Source organism: Typha angustifolia, chromosome 15 (assembly GCF_048772165.1).
Source record: "Typha angustifolia cultivar Huaian chromosome 15, ASM4877216v1, whole genome shotgun sequence".
Lineage (NCBI taxonomy): Eukaryota > Viridiplantae > Streptophyta > Magnoliopsida > Poales > Typhaceae > Typha > Typha angustifolia.
The window spans coordinates 5067458-5081787 of record NC_133253.1 but is presented as its reverse complement, the minus strand read 5'-3'; the positions used below and the strand labels follow the sequence as shown (position 1 = coordinate 5081787).

General features: G+C 35.5%; 2 protein-coding genes across 3 annotated transcripts; both read left to right on the top strand.

The window, feature by feature from the left end:
• Positions 1 to 2104: 2104 nt before the first annotated feature.
• LOC140779099 (gibberellin 2-beta-dioxygenase 6-like) lies at positions 2105 to 3931 on the top strand. 2 transcript variants are annotated; one of them, XM_073124067.1, is made up of 3 exons: positions 2105 to 2595; positions 2763 to 3084; positions 3516 to 3931. In XM_073124067.1, exons 1-3 carry the CDS (start codon positions 2144 to 2146, stop codon positions 3744 to 3746), a joined length of 1005 nt encoding a protein of 334 aa, XP_072980168.1. In that variant the 5' UTR covers positions 2105 to 2143; the 3' UTR covers positions 3747 to 3931. The 2 variants fall into 2 exon arrangements, with proteins under 2 accessions (XP_072980168.1, XP_072980167.1); XM_073124066.1 differs by having other exon boundaries at positions 2760 to 3084.
• Positions 3932 to 4556: 625 nt separating this feature from the next.
• LOC140779959 (coatomer subunit delta-2) lies at positions 4557 to 13228 on the top strand. Its single transcript, XM_073125314.1, has 12 exons — positions 4557 to 4667; positions 4967 to 5052; positions 5541 to 5580; positions 6504 to 6727; positions 7354 to 7596; positions 9099 to 9264; positions 10054 to 10355; positions 11123 to 11309; positions 11396 to 11549; positions 11958 to 12020; positions 12118 to 12214; positions 12955 to 13228. The coding sequence occupies exons 2-12, from the start codon at positions 5050 to 5052 to the stop codon at positions 13042 to 13044; spliced, it is 1569 nt and encodes a 522-aa protein (XP_072981415.1). The 5' UTR covers positions 4557 to 4667; positions 4967 to 5049; the 3' UTR covers positions 13045 to 13228.
• The last annotated feature ends 1102 nt before the right edge of the window (positions 13229 to 14330 follow it).

Here is a 14330-nt window from a genome sequence, read left to right as displayed (position 1 = left end):
CTCAGTCTTTGGCATCACAATCCTAAATATGTAATAGAAAAAGTTAAAATCTCTGTTGAAAGGAAAAAACCTTCCGAAAAGCCAAACGAAACCAAGAATAAACGTGACCATTGTTAAACATTTACTTGTAAAAGATTCCGAAGAAACGCCCAAGAAGAACCAAAAGGAGGACGTTGAAGAGCCAGCAGAGAAACGTGTCGTCGGAGGAGTAAAGCGTTTCGAGACATTACATAGAATACGCTCAACCTAACCAGTCAGAGCCTACCAAGTATCCCTAAATGTAGGAGATTCCTGCAGCACTTGCTGCAGATGACCGATTGTAAACTCGGCATTAATTAGATATTAAGGATTTTAAGTAGGTGCCATGACTTTGATACTTCCTCGTAACCAAAAGGTTCATGAGTTTAACTAGAATCTCAAATAATATTGTTGATAAATTATTTAGTGATTTGGTGGCTTGGTGTAGATCTTGATGGTATTTGATTTTGGAGCAATTGTTTGGCGACGTACATAACGTGAAGCTTATTATATTGGTTAAAAGCTTAGTAAGATCTAAGTGTCTCTAGATCTAAAGAAGTTTAGCCCTTTATTCAATCCATATCTAACTTTTGGACTCATAAATTATAAAAAAAAATATATAGTTGCCCTCGAAGACCACCAAACTTAAAATGTTGGAAGGGCATCTCTAAACAATTTGCTCGATGTTGGTAGCTTAACTTGGTTTTAGCTCAGTTATGTGTTGTTGGTTTGAAATAGCAGCTCAGTAGCGTCACAGCTAAAAGTAATATCTCGGGCACAATAACTTTGAGTTTAGATTGAATTACTATAACTTTTAGCTAAAAAAGTTTAGTAAAATATAAATGTCTTTGTGTGAAGGGATAGTTGACACTTTATCTAACTTATATTTAGTCTTTGAGCTCACGAAAGGCCAGCGAATGATACAAAAAAAGGGTTGGTAGACTACAATCCAAACAATTATTTGGTGGTTTGGTTTATTCTCTTATCTTAATGTCTGAGTTCAGCTCGATTAATAGTTCGGCGGTGTGATGTTTTGAAAAAACAGCTCATAAAGAATGCAATGTACCAAAAATTATAATATTTTTAAAGTTCTTCACGGAAATTATATATGTAAAAAAAAAATCTAAGATAATCCTATCAGTACATAACATACGTAACTAAATTTATCAAACACCAGCCATCAGCATCAACTGTTATAACTCATTTTCTATGCGTACTTGTACTAACATATACTATCACTATTGTTATTATTATATTAAAACTATCACTATTGTTATAATTATTATTATTATTATTATTGTGTGACTATTCTGCTTTAAGGCATGTGCGAATAGCGATGTGCCACAAATTCTAAGGAGCAGGCGCCGGCCTCTGATTTTTAAATCCCATTAATTAGTTTTACTTCTATTATCCCAAACCTAGCTGGTCTAATCCAATAGAGTTGGCAGTTCTTTTTAAGGCTTTCTCTACCCTAATCCTAAAGGTCGATATAAGTCGTCAATTAACAATTAAGATTTAATTCAGCGATGTGCATAAACCGTGTATTAGTCGGCTTTAATCGTGCCAATTGAATAATCTCTTGCTAATTAATTAACATCACACTTTAATTAATTGATCTCGCATGATCTTAAGTCTCTGCTTTTAAATCTTAGTTTTTAATTTTTTTAAAGCAGATCACGAGCTAGTAAGCTAATCATATCCTAGTCGTATGAACTCTTTAAATTTGATGTCCACTATAAAATGAACAATGTAGGACATATAATTCCTTTAAACAATCTACTTGCCACCTTTTTTTTTTCTATTTTATTTTGTTTGCTCTTCATAGGATAAGCTTATTTAATTGAACTTTGCTATGGAACTATTCAGAAAGCTTAAGGAGCCGTTTCATTTGTTTAATCAACAAAGTCAACTATATATATATATATATATTGTGGACCAGGACATCACAAGATAGCTCTCTCCTATCATGCCAAGTGTCATGTCTACATGAGCTGCATGTTTAGTTGTTGTTATTCCCTTCTTTAATTCTCTAGGCCTGCCATGCAGCATAGTATAAGTAGCAGCATATAATTGTGACCCTGTCATTCCTCAATCCTCACCACTTGCTCTGAATCCTTTAAGCACCATGCCTTCCTCTAAATCCTTATCTGAACCTCCTCTGGTAGAAAGTTATAAGCAATTGGTCGACAAATCTGTGGAGTTTCAGCAGCTGTGTGAGATTGTAGATGAGAGTGAGCTTCCATTGATAGAGCTAAGTGGTCTGCGGAGCGAAAACGGCGGCAAGCATCTGGGCTGCGTCGAGGCGATTGGGAAGGCGGCGTCGGAGTGGGGCTTTTTCCAGGTGGTGAACCATGGTGTCAGCCACGAGCTGTTGGCAGAGATGAGGAGAGAGCAGATGAAGCTGTTTGAGATGCCATTTGAGACGAAGGCCAGGTCTAAGCTATTGAATGATTCTTACCGATGGGGCACTCCCACGGCTACTTCTGCGAGGCAGTTCTCTTGGTCTGAAGCTTTTCATGTCCCTCTTGCTAAGATCGCAGAGGAGGGTTCTTGGAATGAGGAACTCAGCTCTACGAGGTATATATATATATATATATATATATATATATATATATATATCTTTCTCTCTCTCTTTCTCTGGTATATACTATATCTAAAACTTCTACGTCGGTAGTGAATAATAGTATATATATATTTTTTTAGTCTTTTTATGTGGTGCTGATATAGAGGTTTTATGTTAGTAGAGAGGTGATGGAGAAGTTAGCAGGAGAGCTATCAGAATTGGCTCACGAGGTTGCAGGGGCTCTAGTTGAGTATCTTGGATTCCATGGGGAAATGTCCAGCAAGAAGTGCAGCAAGAGCACTTGCTTCCTCAGATTAAACCACTATCCCACATGCCCATACGCATGGGAAGCTTTTGGGTTGGTCCCTCACACAGACAGTGACTTCCTCACCATCCTACATCAAGATCAAGTTGGTGGCCTGCAGCTGATGAAGGATTCCAGATGGGTTGCTGTCAAGCCAAATCCAGACGCCCTCATAGTCAATATTGGAGATCTCTTTCAGGTATCTTGAAATGTTGCTACCTTTGATTTCTAGAGGAATGGTAGGACTAAGCTTCATTCGACTGTGTTCTAAGATGTAGACCGGTTAAACTACTCTAAAAAACTTAAAACTGTTGGAAAATATCCAGCCCAAAAAATAGATTTAACTTCATAAGTGAAGATTCTGTAACTCATCAATTACTCTAACATAGAAAATAATACTTTTTATATTTTATATTCTAAGAAGTTGCCATCTTTCTAGTCATACTTATCTCCTCCTTCTCAATTTGCAAGAATCTGGAATTTAAGTGGACCCTATACACTTGTTAGGAGAATTGCACTGACAATGAGAGGGAGAGAGAGCCGTGAAACTAGTTTAACTATTATTACGGTGGTGTATATCTCATTCATTGCTAGATTCTCGATTAAATCACTCAAACTGTTAAATGACAGGCATGGAGCAATGGCATATACAAAAGTGTGGAGCATAAGGTGATTGCCAATGCCCAGGCACAGAGGTATTCCATAGCCTACTTCCTCTGCCCTTCACATGAATCCACCATTGGGAGCTGCAGAGAGCCTTCTATGTACAAGAAGTTCACTTTTGGGGAGTTCAGAAAGCAGGTGCAGGAGGATGTCAGAAGAACAGGGCATAAAGTGGGGCTTCCAAGATTTCTCCTGTAGCTTGTTTACTCATGATTCTTTACTTATGTAGCTAATAATGTTATCCAAAAGTAATTAAATTCTTACTCATGTATATGTGTTACAAGGAGCTATAGTCTACATATAGCATGGTTAATTTGTATGACTCTATAGTCTACATATATCCTTCAAAAATTTCTTATTTAATATTGATATGAATTACTACTTAAAACACATGGTTTTCTTACATAATAATTTAGAGTTAACCAGATACTAAAGTGTAAATAATTTAGATACAAAAATAGTTTTTATATATTTCTATTAGGTAATGATATTGTAATGATTAAGATTTAGTCTTAGACTTAATGGTATACACATAAAAAACTCTTGGTATAAATTACAAAGATTAATTGGTTTTATCCTTCACCTATCCTGAGGTTCTGAGGATTTACTAACTGATCAAATTGGTCTATATATGTGGAGTCAAAAGGTGAGTTTATCCTTTAAGATGCTGTTTCTTTAGTAGAAAGAATGTCTCACGGTCATCATATGATAAAATTTAAATAAATGAAGATAGTTTTATCTTTATTTTTTAAAAAAAAGAAGAAGAGAAATGAGGTAAAAATCAATAGAATTATTTGATGAGATGAAAAAATTTATATAGTTGAGGGGTTAAAATATTATTTAGAAAAATGGAAGAATGAATACATGTGAAAACGAGAGACGGTTTGTGGGTTATCCACATGTATATTAGTATCGGATCCGGGTCGGATAATTACTGAATAATCCGGATCCAATTACAACAGCAAGGAGAGCGGGACCTACCGCATCACGACCGCCAAATTACCTTTCTAGCCCTTCTCTCTCCCTTGAGCTCGACCCCCTTCCTTCCTCCTAATTAGTAATCCGACTCCGGTCTCAGATCCCTCTCTCTCAGGTGGGAACTTTAGATCTCGATTTCAGGCAAGTTTCTACGATCTCATCTCCACTCTCTCTCGATCTTCATTTCTTCCCGCTCGTTTCATTTCCAATCGTCAGATCTGTTCGTTTTAGACGGCGCACTTGATCTGACATCGAATCGCTTACTAAGCCCTATAAATGTGAAAAATATGTATTAGATTCGTTGTGTTCCCGTAGATCCGTAAGCATTGTTACAAGACAGATATAAATTGTAGAAATTTTGGATTTGTTTGGCATTTTGATAGCGTTGATTTGAAAAATTTTATCCGAGATCTAATTTCTTAACTGTTTGCCCTCTGTAGGTAGTTGGAGAAGTTGCTGAAGCTCTCGGGAGCAAGATCTTCTGAAGTTGAATTGATAGTTGTCGGTGTCAAATTCGTTCAAAATGGTACTATAAGGATCTGGTTCTTCTTTACTTTCGTAGTTCTGTCTTATTATGAGTTTGTTTTTGTTGTATCGAGGTCAACACGGTAGTGGAAAATTTCAATGTTTCGATTGTTTATGTAAATGTAGACTTATTCAGTTATTAATGTTAGAAATTCATGTAGCATCTCAGTTTCTGTCATGCTCATTTGTACTGGTTGCTGTTTATATTATTATCGTCTGAGTTCTTCTATATTCTGTTAAGTTTGCTGCGGCAGACTTCTGTGTATTGTCTAATAGCTTAAGAAACATCACCTGGATGTATATATTTCTCTTGTTCTAAATGAAGAATCATCTGAGGGAACCCATAAGCTTCATTCCTTTTGTTAGATCTGTGCATCATGGATAAATTGCCCGGAGCTGTTCTATATGAGATTTCATTGAGTAATTTCCGGTATAACTTCTATTCAGCATTTTGTAGTCAATGACTTAGACCTGTGCTTTTGTTAACAGGTGGTTCTTGCAGCTTCAATCATAACAAAATCTGGGAAAGGTAACTTTGTATTTCAATGTTATTTTGCACATTCTTTGTTTTATTTTTCAATTTGTGATGATAAATTATTTGAATTCCATTTTCTTCTATAGATGCCAGCGAGAAAGCAATTTAATGCATTTCTCTGAAGCAGAAAAACAGTGAAGAAAAAGCACAGATAGAGAATAATCTTAATGTCAAGATCTTTCATGATTCTAAGAATATAGCCATTTGTGGTGAATACTAGAATATGGTTATGGTCATTTCCCATGATCAGATTGTTTTACCTTAGTTTACAGTGTTATACTTAACTATGCATCTTCCAGAGTCATCTAGTGTACTCCTATCGTACAAGTTTTTTTTTTCTTCTTAATATCTTTTGCCTTCAGAATTTAATAGACAAATCATTGACATGTAACTTTTCATTTTGTGAGCTTTAATATAGTTTACTAATTTATTTTTAATTTAGAGATTCACTTTTGTGAATCAGTATATTGTTAATCTCTTGTCAAGAAATCACTTCTATTTTGGATTTGGTTCTAGCATTGGGGAGAAACTTCTCCCAATTTCGTGGGCCCCACCTAGTATGGAAACATAAAGGGGGAATCATGATATGGACTTCACCCTTGCGAGCAAAGCAGCTCATAATGTCAAAGAGAATAGAAAAAATAAAAACTGAAAAATTATATATTAAGTGGGGCGCAAGGGATGTTAAAGATTTTTATGAATTGATGTGGGGCCAACCCAGGCTACATCTTGTAGGCACACATACACATTCCATGCATGAATGAGTCATTGGTCTAACTTCTCGCTAACTTATATCTGCTAGATTAGTTTACTTGAAAGTTCCCTGATACTTATTTATGCTGGCATGCATTCATTAGAGATTTTTTGTCTGATTGTTGGCATTAACTTTTCTAGTGCTGACATGTTTTGGATTGCAGCACTTGTTTCAAGACAGTTTGTTGATATGTCTCGCATAAGGATAGAAGGACTACTTGCAGCATTTCCAAAATTGGTTGGAACTGGAAAACAACACACCTATGTTGAGACTGAAAATGTGCGCTATGTGTACCAACCTATAGAGGCTTTATATCTGCTACTTGTTACAAACAAGCAAAGTAACATTCTTGAAGATCTGGAGACACTGAGACTTTTATCAAAACTTGTATCCTTTTCCACTGATTCTTTTGTGTGCTTTACATAAATCTGCCTCTGTTCTTTAAGGCAGTTAATCATTGCATTCATTAGTATTAATGATGCTTTCGCAAAATTGTATGCTAAAGATTAATGTAGATAAACTGATGTACTTGTAATCCTTGAAAATAATGGGGGTCAATAGGTCCTGCCACTTCTGAATTTGGAATGAGGTACACCTTGTCCCAGTACTAACAGAATAAAGCCAGGCCTGAGCACATATTAACCTGAGGTTTCATCATTGGTGTGGTCATTCAGTACCCTAGTCAATTTCAGGATAAACCTAAGATTGAGGCTGTTCCATTGTAGTCCAGTCAAATAAGCTAGGCCTCCAGTCAATGCACTATAGTCCCAACCTTGTTTTTGCAGGCTGTGATATGAAACTATTCAAGTTAGCCCAACCATTAATGTCTTAGTGAGGGATGTCTGTTCTTTTGATAAGTTTGCATTCTAAGTTATTTCATGTGGTGAAAGTGCCAGAAATTTTCTTGATTTCTTCCACTACGTGAATTCCATCATTGTCTTTTAATTTCTCATAAAGCGTGGGTGTCATTTTATTGGATTGTTTTGGTAATGGTTTCCTTAAATTGTACAAAGGTACCTGAATACTCACTTTCTTTAGATGAAGAAGGCATCTGCAGGATGGCTTTTGAACTTCTTTTTGCTTTCGATGAAGCCATATCTCTGGGCAACAAAGAAAATGTGACTGTTGCACAGGTTAAACAGTATTGTGAGATGGAAAGCCATGAGGAAAGATTGCATAAGCTGGTCATGCAGAGCAAAATCAATGAAACTAAGGATGTAATGAAGCGAAAAGCAAGTGAGATCGACAAAAGCAAGGTATCCTGATATTTTATTTTCCTTTTTTACTCTTTACATGGGTAAAGCACTTTAACTGTGAGTCTGCAATAGATAATGACTATTGTTTGGTTACTTAGTCTTAAATATGGACTTGATAGAAAATTTTATTTGAACTGCACTTTTTGGAATTTTCCTATTAAATATTGTTAAGATGAAATAAATACAATTCACCATCATGTTATTGAGTTCAGAAACCTTTGATATATCTTCCACTATAGAATTATAACATAGTTTCTTGGTGACAGTAATTTCACTAATCAATGTTGCTGGATAAGATATACAAGCATAGCTAAATAATAGGAAATAATTTTATGCTGCAGATGTGACATAGACAAATACTTTCTACCAAAAGTGAGGGAGAGAAATTTATATTATGATAATATAGACAGACAAATGTGAAATATAAACTTTGACGTGGCTAACCTGCATTGTTGCGTATACAAGGTAGATGTAAAGTGGCAAATGTACTTTTTAAGTTGATGTCTTATATAGGCTTTCAATTTTGAAAGTTGTGTATATATACGTGTGCATTCTGAAGCTAGTTAATTACTTAATTAGAGATCAAATACTTTGCCAGAAGGTTTTACTATCAATTGAGCTCAAACTGAAAAGTAAATATAAGAGGTGTAATTGTTTTTCTAGAAAATTGACCACTGGAGGAGTTAAGGAAGCATTTGTATCAAAGATAAAATCATGCTCATTCTTGTCTGTGTGCAAGTGATAAATAAAGTTGTGGATTTTCTTGGACTAGTATAACTGCAGTTAGTCAACTGAAGGTTGCATTCTTGTTGGTGGTTTGGTTCAAGTCATATGAAAATACTCGTATTTGTGGGGATAAGGCTGCACACGGACAAACATGAAGTTATCATTGCCAGTAGTTGATAAAATAGTATGATCCAGACTCCAAGGGGAGTATAACCAAATCTCTTGTGCTAGCAAATAGACCCAAGGCTAATTTCCACATCATTTTAAGAGCATGATTTTGCCAATATACATATATATATATATAGAGAGAGAGGCATGGTTAACAGTTCCACATAGCCTTCTTTAATTATGACTCATCATCGAGGTATTTATATTTCTACAATTCTACTGATTTATTAAAATAATTTGAGTTCTTCCTGGTGCAATTTTGTGTTTACATCTGAACCAAGTGGTCATAGTAGTTTTAGACTTTTAGTATTTTAGAGAGTAATGATCTAGAGAAATTAATGTCAATTGGGAGAACCTCTTGTGTGTCACAGTATTCTTTGTAATGTTCGATCAAACACGCTTTCGACGGAATCAGGTTGAATCTGAAAAATTGGTCTGCTTATCCTTTTCTAGAAAACCTTCACAAGCACCATTAAATTTTCACTATGTAAATGCTATAGATTTGAACCAGTCATGTTTATCAATGATTAACTTGTATATCTCATTATGAGTTCTTGTGTTAAATTTTCATTGTTGGTTGGTATATGGAATTCTATAAATATTTGCAGATTGAGAAGAACAGAGGTGACAAAGGAGGTTTTTCGTCTATGTCTGGTCCTCGAAGAATCGAAAGTAGCTTTAGCGACATGAGTATTTCTAGCAGTGGAAATGGTTTCGGGAGTGGCTCTGGATTTGGATTGAGCACTGATTTGGATTCCTCCAGCAAGTCCAAAGGTTTGTAACCATTAGTTCATAAGGGCCTTATTACAAGTAAAATTCTGCTAGGTTCTTTTTTGAGAGGTTATATTTCCTCTTGGATATCCTATTCTTTGTCAATAATTTATCAAGGATATGAAGATGCAAAAACTGTTTTCTCTGAAAAAGAAGTGCAACCTTGCAGTAACTTAACTCTTTCACAGAAGTATCTATTGTTATGGAAATGACTCTGACAGATATGATATGACTAGCGAGTTCATAGCTTATTGATTCAACACCTTCTATGGCTGGCTTATTGCACTTATTGCGTTTTTCTTGAATTATCTTAATTGTAATATAGTTTTCATGTTTAACTGATGGAAGCAGCTGTGAATCCCAACAATTTATGGTCAGCTTTAATAAATTATTTTCCTCCATTCAGCTGTATTAATGTAAGAATCTTTCTTAAATTTTCATGTTCAACAAACTTTAATTAATGCTGTAAAGTAAAATTAGTGCTAATATATTATGAGCTTGATAAAGATGAAAAAGTCTACATTTCTTTGAAAAAAACGATGATGTGAAACCCCTGTTCATAACTATTATTAGCTTCATACCTCTTCTTTTAGTCATATATTGACATTAATACTTTTAGGTCCATAATATGACTTGCACTTTGTTATTAGTTGACAACCAACAATCTGACATGTTATGTTTGGAAGAATTATAACTGTATGTTGTAGGGAAAATGTGCTCGATATTATTGTTAACCTCCCTAATTGTTGAGATTTGCCTCTTTACATTTGCTTACCAAATATGAATATGCAGGACGTCCAGCTGCATCTGCTACAGCTCCACCTAAAGGACTTGGCATGAAACTAGGAAAAACCCAGAAGACAAATAAGTTCTTGGAATCTCTTAAAGCTGAAGGAGAAGTAATTCTTGAGGATGTACAGCCAAGTGCAATTCTGTCAAAGTCATCGCTTCCACCTAGTGATCCTATTACATTGACAATTGAAGAGAGACTCAATGTTACAATTAAGAGAGATGGTGGAGTCAGTAATTTTGATCTTCAAGGAACTCTCTCTCTTCAGATTCTTAACCAGGAGGATGGGTTCATTCAGTTTCAGGTTCTCTTTCTCATTCTGCTTTCGACATTTCGATAGAAACATTCAAGAATAAAATGCATTTTTTCGGTTTTCTAATGCAAGAATGTTTGCCACAAATGGATTAAAATAATAATTCCCTGTAAGTTAATTGTAGCTAGAAATCCTGCTCAAAATTTTGTGCATATGGATAAAATAGATTGCTTTTCTCTTACATGCAGGTAGTATTGTATCTGTATCATTACTATTTATTATTTAACATAAAATGCCAAGTAACAAATGATAGCTCACATGCCAGGCCAAGGGGATGACTGCCATATCCTTCAAAGTGAGAGTATTAGGACTCCGTTTTACATTTAGATTTCACATGTAGTTGGTGCTGAGTGACAGTGATATATTTGTTTGGTAACTGATGAATAATTCATGCTTATTGCATATCATGTGTTACCTGCTTCTGATTTTAGTTAGTGATTGATGATCTGGGTCAACTAATAAACTTAATAGTAATTCATCATAAGGAACTTTCTGAATATGCCGGCCTCTTAATTGAAGTCATGCCAGTTTTATGCAATGATATATAAATGCACAGATTGTATTTTTCAACGATGATGAAAGGGTTGCTTGCAACTCTTATGTTTGTTGTTGTACATTGTCATAACTTATTTAAGTGATATTGCTACATGAAAAGTGATATTGCTACTGGGCTTGGGCAAATGATTTGTTTAACCTGCTACATGAAAAGTATAGATGTGGAATTTGGATTTTATGGTGACAGTGCATTTCATTAACAGATTGAAAACCGAGATATACCGGGCCTTAGCTTCAAAACACATCCTAATATCAACAAAGAATTGTTCAACAGCCAGCATATCATCGGATTGAAAGATCCAAACAGGCCTTTCCCCACTGGTCAAAATGACGTTGGTCTCATGAAATGGAGAATACAGGGAATGGATGAAGCCTCTTTGCCATTGACTGGTGTGTAATCTGTTGGAAATGTCCAAAAGGTTATCATGAGCGAGATATTCTCTAATGTTGCTCAATCTACTTTTCTGCTCTTTCAGTCAACTGCTGGCCTTCAGTTTCTGGAAATGAAACTTTTGTGAACATCGAGTATGAAGCTTCTGATATGTTTGACTTGCAAAATGTTGTGGTTTCAATACCTCTTCCTGCACTCCGGGAGGCACCAAGTGTAAGACAAGTAGATGGAGAGTGGAGGTAAGGGTTTGAAACTATTGTTCTGTTTTTGATCTGCTAAGGTTCTTCAATGATGTGGATTTCCATATATATATATATATGGCCGGAACAATTTAGAAGTTTCATTACCTCTCTCTGAACTGCAAATGATAATGGAAACTGTTTAAAACTTTAATGCAACATCTTTGTTCCATTACCTCATGTACTGAACTTACGAAGCATCTGTCTGAAATTTTGTAGGACCATTTCTGTTGTATTGATTATGTCATACTTAGACTCTTAGGGTTGCATGCCTAGGTATTATCAAATGACTTCCCTTCAAGGGCTGCAGCGTATTTGGTGGATGATTTACCATCTCCTTAACCTTTGTATGTTTTTTAAGCTAAGTTTCCTGTCCTATTCCTCTAAAATCCGGATCCTCCTTTTCAGGTACGACTCAAGGAACTCCATGCTGGAGTGGTCTATTCTTCTCATTGACCAATCTAATCGCAGGCAAGTAGAACTTGATAATTATTCAGAGTAGCCTCTCATATTACTGGATTATATGAGCACTTCAAGTTGGTTAATTCTACTTATGTTTCTTCATCAGTGGATCAATGGAGTTCGTTGTCCCTCCAGCAGATTCATCTGCCTTTTTCCCTATAGCTATCAGGTTTACTGCTGCCAACACATACAGTGACGTTAAGGTTTGAAACACCACATTGACCATATAGATTTACATTTCCCGTACAAATTTTTAAATGAGGATATATTATTATTATTATTATTATTATTATTATTATTATTATTATTTATTTTTATTTTTATTTTTATTATTTTTATTATTTTTACTTATAGTATGGTGAGGCTGTGTATTACTCTCTTTGATTTGATTCTAGTGGGAGGAGAAAAATCTGAGGATGCTTTTGCTAACACGAGAAGCATCTTCTCTAGCTTTATATTTGCATTGGGCCGACCAATTAAACAACCATACTACATTATGACCACGCTTTGTAAATATTTTTGACGATGAATCACTTCACACAATTTATGCTGTTATCTTTCTTTTTCTCAAGCATTTCTTGTTGCACTCTGACCTTAGGCTCCTGTTAAATGCCCTCATCAAAGTTCATCTTAGTGCATTTTCCTCAATCTCTTCTAATGAATTGCGATCTGCATGGCTGAGTTGAATTTTCATGTAGACATTCTGTGACATTCTCTAGAACATCTTCTGATTTTTAAAGCATATTGAGCTATTTAAATCCTCATATATCACTATCCTTTTTCTGAATACGTAGACACATACTTTTATGGTTGAATAGTTATTGATATCATGTTTGTTCTTTGGTCTAATATGGGCAATCTGTAACTTTGCACTTTTCAACATTGTTGATATTCTATGCATCTTTTATGGTATTATGGCATGATATTTGACAACTTATTTCAGGTTGTTAGCCTAACGCCGCTCAGAGGTGATGGTGCTCCAAAATTTACACAGAGGACTCAGTTGATTGCTGATACTTACCAAGTCGTTTAGTGTTTGCTGATGATATTCTACTTATGACATTATAATCATGTTTGTGCTCGGTTTGATTTGAGCGGAGTAGAACCTTTTTCTTACTATTTCTTCATCTATCTTCATGGACTTCCTACGGAAGAAAATTCTTTTTGGACAAGTTCATTTTATATTATATCATAAGAACCTCAATCCTTTAGTTGAAGGATCAATTGGATAGACATACTTCCTTAACCAGCATTAGACAGTAGCTTACTGTGTTGCTCATGCCTTGTAGGCAAAATCAGGGAATCACTTATATCAGTAGAAAATGAATTTGAGGTAAATGTTATCTTGAAATTGGTTAACAATATAAACGAAAATTGAAGATAAAATTAGTTATATGCGCCATGAATCAATTTTTGCTTGCGTGCGAGATTATGGTTATCGGAGTTCGTTTCCAGCCTCGCGTTTTTATATGGTGAGCGGCTTCTGAATAGCTTTTGTATCTGTAAGTTAAAAAAATTGCTTGAATTATGGGTGGAGAACTATTTTATACTCGCAGAACATCTATTGAGATACAAACACAATTGTTCAGACACAAAAGTAATCAGAAGATCCACAACACATCAAGATACTTACACTCGTGCACCCTAATAACCAACACTTGGCTCCTGTCTCACCTTTATGATCATCTCCTTGCCTCTCTCGCAATGGCTTTTGACGTGGCTAATAATATTAAAAAAAAAAACACGTCCAGCCAGGAAAGCTCGACCGATGTTCGAAAATAACGTCGCTGCAACGATCGGAAGTCTGCATCCTCTTGGACGACGACGTCGCCGACTTGAAAACTGTTACTATTGTTTACAGATGCACGGAGAGGTACGAGTTGAAGTAGGAGGTGGGACCATTCACGTAAGGCTGTGCTTTAAAGGATAAAAGAAAAATTCTCATTCCACCAACCACACGTGCCTTTGCTCGAATTCTCTCATATATAATACGTACTATTATTGTTTACAGATACTTTCCTAGTTTCCTATGTTTCTATTCTAGCAGCACTTAAGCTTATTCTTCTTTTTTAACGATGGTTTATCATGAAGAGCACATTGAATGGCTATAACTTAGCAGACAACGATTCCCACCCACTTACAACGATATTATTTACTTTTTTTTTTAAATAAATAATAATAAATTATTTTGCCTTCTAATTTCTTCTTCTCCTTCTCCTGGTTGCAATCCATCCGCTGACGAATCCCCTCGTCCAGATGAGGGAGGGGCCCACCGCCCGATAAACTGGACCACATCAATCACTTCCGTCGATCTTTGCG

Bases quoted from the DNA above. Each gene is read 5' to 3' on its own strand.
- LOC140779099 (XM_073124066.1), top strand. From the start codon at position 2,144: ATGCCTTCCTCTAAATCCTTATCTGAACCTCCTCTGGTAGAAAGTTAT. The intron at 2,596-2,759 runs GTATATATATAT...GTTTTATGTTAG, and splicing joins GAGGAACTCAGCTCTACGAG to TAGAGAGGTGATGGAGAAGT. The intron at 3,085-3,515 runs GTATCTTGAAAT...GTTAAATGACAG, and splicing joins ATATTGGAGATCTCTTTCAG to GCATGGAGCAATGGCATATA.
- LOC140779959 (XM_073125314.1), top strand. The intron at 11,550-11,957 runs GTAAGGGTTTGA...CCTCCTTTTCAG, and splicing joins CAAGTAGATGGAGAGTGGAG to GTACGACTCAAGGAACTCCA. The intron at 12,021-12,117 runs GCAAGTAGAACT...TTTCTTCATCAG, and splicing joins ATTGACCAATCTAATCGCAG to TGGATCAATGGAGTTCGTTG.